At 43.2% G+C, this 7,500-nt stretch overlaps 1 protein-coding gene across 1 annotated transcript in view; it reads left to right on the top strand.

Moving 5' to 3' along the window:
• tspan9a (tetraspanin 9a) overlaps positions 1–7,500 on the top strand; it is a 162,201-nt gene that overhangs the window by 110,825 nt on the left and 43,876 nt on the right. Inside the window, exon 2 of the mRNA XM_080438750.1 lies at positions 3,201–3,392. Coding sequence (XP_080294876.1) covers positions 3,201–3,392 — 192 coding nt within the window. The remainder of the gene's footprint in view (positions 1–3,200; positions 3,393–7,500) is intronic.

The raw sequence follows: 7,500 nt of genomic DNA, 5'->3' as shown, positions 1-7,500 counted from the left end.
ACGGTGCTCTTATCTCTGATAGATGGAGGGGCAAGGCGTCCACTCTGTGCCAATCAAGGCCTTCCATAAACACGGGGCTTTGCATTAACCCTTTAAGACCGGGGAACGCATCTGTGTCATTTTATAGATTTCCTTGGCTATTAAAAAAAAATAGCAGATATGCAATTGTAGATCTGCTATTTTTTTTAAAATCATGAAAATCTTTGAATATATATATTTTTAAGCGAACTTTTTTTTCACTCAAATCTTTGCTTCAAGGGGGGTCCCTGGAACAACACATTTTGAGATGGGGGTCCATGGGCCAAAGACATTATCTAAAAATGTTTTCTAAATCCTAACGGTATGTTGCTGTATCAGTGGTGCTCCAACTTTTCCATGTCAAGGACCACCCAAAATGATATGTATTTGGCCGCGGACCCCCATCTCAAAATATGTTGTTCCAGGGACCCCCAGTAGCACAGATCGGAGTTGAAAATGTTTGCTTTAAAATGTATACAGTAAAGATTCGCACAAATTTTCCTCGATTTTTCCCAAAAAATAGCAGATCTACAAGCTCATAGCGTGGCACTCGGTGCCGCGCTATGAGCTTGTATAACTGTATATCTTGTATGTCTATTTTTGAATTGCCAAATAAATCTTAAAATGACACGCGTTCCCGGTCTTAATGGATTAATGGACCCACACATGCCGTCTACGATCAGTGGGGCACACACACACACACACACACACACACACACACACACACACACACACACACACACACACACACACTGCCAGGCTATCCTACCTGCACCAGTGCAGTGGTTCAAAATGTTAGATTGTGATTCTGAAAATAGAAGCAGTAAAAGATTGCCATTATCACACCGTAATAAGAGTGAACCAGTGGCCTACTTTTTTCGAAGTGTCCTTGAGAAAGACGCTGAACCCCTAATTGCTCCTGATGAGCAGGTTGGTGCCTTTGCATGGTTTCCTAGGTGTGTGAATGTGTGTGTGTGAATGGGTGAATGTAATGCACAATCATTAGAGCCTATGTGGTATATGCGCCTTAACCAGTAGCCTACTTGAGTCAAAGTACGGATACCCCTGGTCAAATATGTCTCGACTACAAATGAAAGTTGCTCTGTCAAGGACTTGCTTTTAAAGGTTCTATGGCATTCATTTTCACTTTTTTTTATTTGTTATGTTTTTTTGGGGGTTTTATGAACTTTGAACATTCAGTGGATTTTCTGTGGTCTGGGGTTTTCTGAATAATTAGGCTGAAAAGTAATCTGAGCTTGGCCCTTCGGCAGTGAGGTCACAGCCGATTCATCCCGCCCACTCTCCTCCTCGCCCCTCCCCTCCCCTATCCTTTCCTTTGGGGGGGGGGGCGGAGCAGAGGCGATGATTGACAGGCAAAATCCCTCACCAGCGACACCCGCAGGCAAAGATTTCTTTTTTCATTGCAGTTGAAAAGGCTTTAGAAATGTGAGAGAAAAACACCTGCCATGGATCAATGGAATGGAATTTTTTGTTAACACTTTCTATACACGTTTGAAGGACCATGACAAAGACTTTTAATGTGTTGTAAAACTGAACGTCATGAAACCTTTAAGATGACTGAAGCATTCAAAAGTGCATGCTTTTTAAAATACTTCATTACAAAGAATATTTCACTTTTGAATATCAATTATTAATTTATTATGACAAGATATCCTAGAAATGTAAAAATACATTTAAAATACAAGCTCACCACACGCCGCGATGTGACGCGCTATTAGCTTGTAGATCTGCTATTTTCACTATATTTATATTATATATTGTACTAGTTCCATTTGTACACTCTCAGAGTTACAGACCCTTATAGCGGTCCATTTGGACTCATGGTTGTACCCCGGACCCCACGTTGTGAACCTTGCAGCAGCCTAATCCACTGACTACAGGATTATTATTTCAAGCGGATAGAGCAATTGTTCCACCAGTTTTCATACCAGGCTCTGCATTCACCTCAGACCTGCAAATCTCCTGCAAATCTGCACTTATCACAGCTGGTTAATTTGCTTTAATTGCTGTGAATGGTCGTGCTTTTTACGGTGTGGCTCCTGGGGGCCTGAGCTTTCGTGCGTGCGTGTGCCCGTGCGTGTGCACGTGTGCGTGCATGTGTGTATTTGTTGTGTACGCTGCCAGTAGGCAAAGGAAGTAAATCCCTCAATATTTATTGAGGGATTTTTTTTTTAAGTATTAATAAATATTTCACATATTGTGAATTATTTAGACGCCGTGGCTCTGCAGGAGGCTGGCCGCCGTCTAGACCTGTTCTTCTGAAACCTTTTCATGTCAAGGACCCCCCGAATGAACATGCATTTGTCTGCAGACCCCCAATCTGAAAATAGTGTGTGCCCAGGGACCCCCATAAGAGATAGATAGTGTTCAGTGGTGTGTAAAAAATCTTTAAGATTTTTGAAAGTAGCTGATCTGAAAAAAAGCTCACAATGCATCCATGGGGGTCCCCAGTGGTCTAGAAGAGGGTCTGGTCTGTGTGTCTATGTGTCTGTGTGTCCGGAGCTATTGTCTAAGTTGTGTAGATCGGCTATTTTGGGCTAAGAGATGTGGTGTAGATGGAACAAAGGAATGGAGTGAGCCAAGTGGGACCACGGTCAACAAAGCATAGAGGATTTAAGTGCTTGAAGCCCAGGTTCAATATCTGGAGTGTTGTCGTTTTAAAGTCATCTTCTTCCAGCACACACAGTCAGCTCTCAGGCTGTTGTTATTTCTGTAACTCCCTCTGAGGCTTTATTGACCTGGCTTATGCTGCGTGTGTGTGTGCGTGCGTGTGTGTGTGTGTGTGTGTGTGTGTGTGTGTGTGTGTGTGTGTGTGCCTGTGCGTGCCTGTGCGTGCCTGTGCGTGGGCCAAATGTTCCCACAACAAGTAGAGATGTTCCCACCTGCAATAAACAGAAAATATGCTAGGTTTTTAGTTTTTAGTAATATGATCATTTTTAATAACTTCAGTTTTTTAACATAGTGATAGTGTTTTATGTTTTTATTTTTATTGAACTGCAAGTCTGAGTTTTTTTTTCCCCTGAGAAATGCATTTCACCCTTCTTTTACTGCCGAGTATTTTTAAGGTGAAACAATGAAGTCTTCTCTGAAGACAATACACTCTGATTCTGAAATATCGATTTCTCATGTCTGCCCTCTCTCTCCTCTCTCTCTCCTCTCAGCTATGCGGCTGTGGGCTGCTGGGCGTGGGCATCTGGCTGTCTGTGTCCCAGGGCAGCTTCGCCACCTTCTCGCCCTCCTTCCCCACGCTCTCCGCCGCCAACATGGTCATCGCCTTGGGCGCCATCGTCATGGTTACGGGGTTCCTCGGTTGTCTGGGCGCCATCAAGGAGAACAAGTGCCTGCTTCTCAGCGTGAGTCACACACACGCACACACACACACACACACGCACACACACACACACACACACACACACACACACACACACACACACACACACACACACACACACACACACAAGCACAAAGGTATACATTTACCTGTTGCGCGCATCGCGATGAACGAACCACGAACACGGAACGAGTGTGTGCCCAGAGTTGTTGAGAGAGAGAGTTACTACACTCCCATAGACTTCCGTTGTGAGTGGAGAATATTAAATTAATATATTTATTATTAAATAATATAATATTAGGCGAGGGGGTTCCAAGTAGACTCCATCAGGTCTGTAACTTTGAGAGCGTGCACCCATTTGGTTCCATTTGCACGCGCGCTCTCAGAGTTTTCAAGGGGGTCCTTGAAATTGAAATTAAGTTGAAGAGCCTCTGCTTTACACACCGTGGTTCCTTCTGATCTCCTGCCTCTCTCATATTCCACAGTTTTTGCTCAAACGCACCTCAACGCATGGTCACAGGCAGTGGTGGAAAGTAACTAAGTAGCATTTACTCAAGTACTGTACTTAAGTAAAATTTTGAGGTACTTTTACTTTACTGGAGTATTTCCAATTGTCCATACTCTTACTTCTACTCCACTACATCTCAGAGACAAATATTGTACTTTTACTCCACTACAATTATTTGAAAACTTTAGTTACTAGTTACTTTGCAGATATACATTATTACATTATAAAACATACATTAACCACTTTAGCCCTATTTTATACCTAGGCTATTTGAATTTACAGATTTACACGTCTGCAGCAAACCTGGGGGGGGGGCTCAGAGAGAGAGAGGGGGACAGCGGGCAGTCTCCTGTTCTGTAAAGAAGGACTAAGCAATCGAGTCTCTTCCATTTTAACATATTTTGTATTGATGGATTGTCACAGCTGACAGGATCAGGATAAACAGTAATGAAAAGAAACCCTTCAAGTTTTCTGAGAGAAAACAAACAAACACACAAGACAAAACCCTCCCACCCAACCCTCTCCCCAAAAAAGTACATTGACAGTTAATGAAAAGGTACAATGAAGAGGGCAAAAAGTGGAAAAAAGGAAAAAAAGACAAAAACAATATAGCTGCAAGCAGCGATACATTGGGCCAAGGAATGCAGAGAGAAAAAAGAAATAAAAAACTAAGTAATATGCACAATAAGCCATAGAAACATAGAAGACTGAACTTGAGAGAAGAAAGACATGCAATTAACAAATGAGCATTTTAAACCCTCACTAACCCTAATCTCAGTAAAACTATGCCTACTCCTATCCTCAAGAAACACTATGTGTAAACCTAAGAACGCCAAATCATGATCACCTCATCACATTGTCGGGGACATGGATCGAACCAGTGACCTCCGGACTCATAGGCTGCCTCTCTTCTCATTGAGCTAGAGATATGGCCGCCCTGGTTGTGTCTGTTGATATATAAAGTGTTTCCTTCTGAAAAAAAAAGTGTAGAGAAATAGGAAGAGACCAGCACTGAAGTGATTGGCCCCACCAGCCAAAAGAGCTATCAGAGTAGATGACATGACAGCATAATGTGATACGCTTGTTGGTCCAATATATTGTACATAAAGAAAAGGCACAGAGAATGCTTAATTAACCCACACTGTTCTCAAGCACTTGAGGGGCCACCTCGAGCACGGGACTCCGGCAATTGTGTCTCTTCTGCACGGGCACGGCTGTTGGTCCACAGCCTAATGAAAGAATTGTCAGAAGTTCTGCGTCACTTACATGCGAGGGGGGGGGGGGGGGGGTGAATTATGTAGCAGGCCTAATGGCACTCTAAACTACCCGGGAATTATCAATTATTCAGCACAAAAGGCGGTCTAGAGACTTTCCATTGTTACCTCCCCAAAAAAATGGTGCGAGCACTTCAGGTCGAGTTTGTCTTGTAATTACGAGACGAGCGATGGGGAAAAGTTCAAGTTTGGTTTTGGTGCCATGGGATGTGGTTCAGCTACCTACTCTAAACTTTTAAACGAGCGCTGGTACCCAAACGCCGCGAGCAGACCCAATCCCCAGGAACACTTGCGTCATGCGAATAAAATAAAAAAATCACACCTGCTGCCTGCTAGACAGACAGACAGACATACACGGCTTCCTTTGCCTGTCTGGTACAGCTGTGAAGCAGACAGCACCCAGTGAGAGAGGGAGAGAGAGCGTAGTCATGTATACTCCAGTACTGTACTTAAGTACACTTTTGAGGTATTTTTTACTTTACTGGAGTATTTCCAATTTTCAGTACTTTTACTTCTACTCCACTACATCTAGGCAAATATTGTACTTTTACTCCACTACAATTATTTGAAAGCTTTAGTTACTAGTTACTTTGTAGATTCAGATTATTATTACAAAACATACATTAACCACTTCAGCCCTATATACATTTCGGCCATTTGAAAATAGCCGATTTACAAGCTCACAATGTGTCGCGATGTGACGCATTGTGAGCTTGTAGATCTGCTATTTTCAAAGGATTTTTATACATTATATACATTTGAAAACTTGTGAAATGGGACATTCTGCATATTGAGTACTTTCTACTTTTGGTACTTTAAAGGGGAAAACGAGTGGTCTTCCCCTTTAAGTACATTTTGATACCAATACTTTTGTACTTTTACTCAAGTAGATTTTGAATTCCGGACTTTTACTTGTAACAGAGTACTTCTACATTGCAGTATTGATACTTTTACTTAAGTAAAAAAATGTAGTACTTTTTCCACCACTGCCTGGTGGAGCTGTGAGACAGACAGCACCCAGAGAGAGAGAGAGAGAGAGAGAGAGAGAGAGAGAGAGAGAGAGAGAGAGAGAGAGAGAGAGAGAGAGAGAGAGAGAGAGAGAGAGAGAGAGAGAGAGAGAGAGAGAGAGAGAGAGAGAGAGAGAGAGAGAGAGAGAGAGAGAGAGAGAGAGAGAGAGAGAGAGAGAGAGAGAGAGAGAGAGAGAGAGAGAGCGTAGTCATGTCTAGAAGACTCGCTCCAACTCCCACCCGTGTGTGTGTTGGCGTGTTCCATGCCAGCAGGCCTGCTGGGAGCTCATCATCAGAGTGTTTTTTTAGGTTTTTTCTTTGTCTCCCCGGAGTGAGCAGATCTGAGCCTTCAACACTTTAGTTACTGTACAAACGGCTCTCTTTGGGTTAGAGATATCGAAAGGTCACCTGATCCATACAGTGACTTCTGCTTTAAAAAAAATCAAATAAAGGGGGAAAAAATGAAAGTCAGAATTTGAAAGAGCCCAACACCTAGAGTAGGCTATGTAAGAGATACAAGAGACAAAATATGTAACGTAGCAACACATGCTGTACACACAGACACACACGCACACACGCACGCACGCACTGTGTAGAAAGAGAAACAGACAGACAGACAGACAGACAGACAGATACACAGACACACACACACACACACACGCACACGCACACGCACACGCACACGCACACACACACACACACACACACATGCTTCGTGTAGAGAGAGAGAAAGAGAAACAGGCACGCATGCACGCACGCACGCACACACACATGCACACACACACACACACACACACACACACACACTCCTTGTATAGAGAGAGGCAGAGAGACAGATAGAGAGAGAGAACATTCAGTGCACATCGCTCTGTCTAACTTTCATCATAAAAAAAAAAAAGAAAAACAGATTTTGAGAAGTTTGTCATCAGCAGATACACTGAGCTGGTAACCTAGAAATTCAATAAACAACCGCGTGAGCCTCGTTTCCTGTCGTGATAACTATTTCATCTGAGCCCTGACACACATAATAAACCTCCCAAACGAGGAAGGAAATTAATGGGGTTTGGTGAAACGGAGCCACGCTTCCTCCCATCATGCTGTGCAGAGGAAAATACGCACATAAGAGAGCGAGAAACGCACGTGCTAGGTGGGAAATGTATCCTAGCCACTTTTCACTGACAGACTTATTTCTGGCTGCGTGCACCCACTGCCAGCGTTGTTTTTTCTCGATTTTCTTACCTTTTGAAGTAGTCACAGAATATTTCTCTCCAGTATGATCAATCCCCTGATAGTTGGTAATCACGGGGGGTTTCAAAAGAGTCATCTCGACCCCCTGTCCGC

Source organism: Gymnoscopelus braueri (genome assembly GCF_963280865.1).
Source record: "Gymnoscopelus braueri genome assembly, chromosome: 9".
Classification (NCBI taxonomy): Eukaryota; Metazoa; Chordata; class Actinopteri; order Myctophiformes; family Myctophidae; genus Gymnoscopelus; species Gymnoscopelus braueri.
Note: the sequence above shows the minus strand (reverse complement) of the source record. Positions and strands in the feature narration are given on the sequence as shown.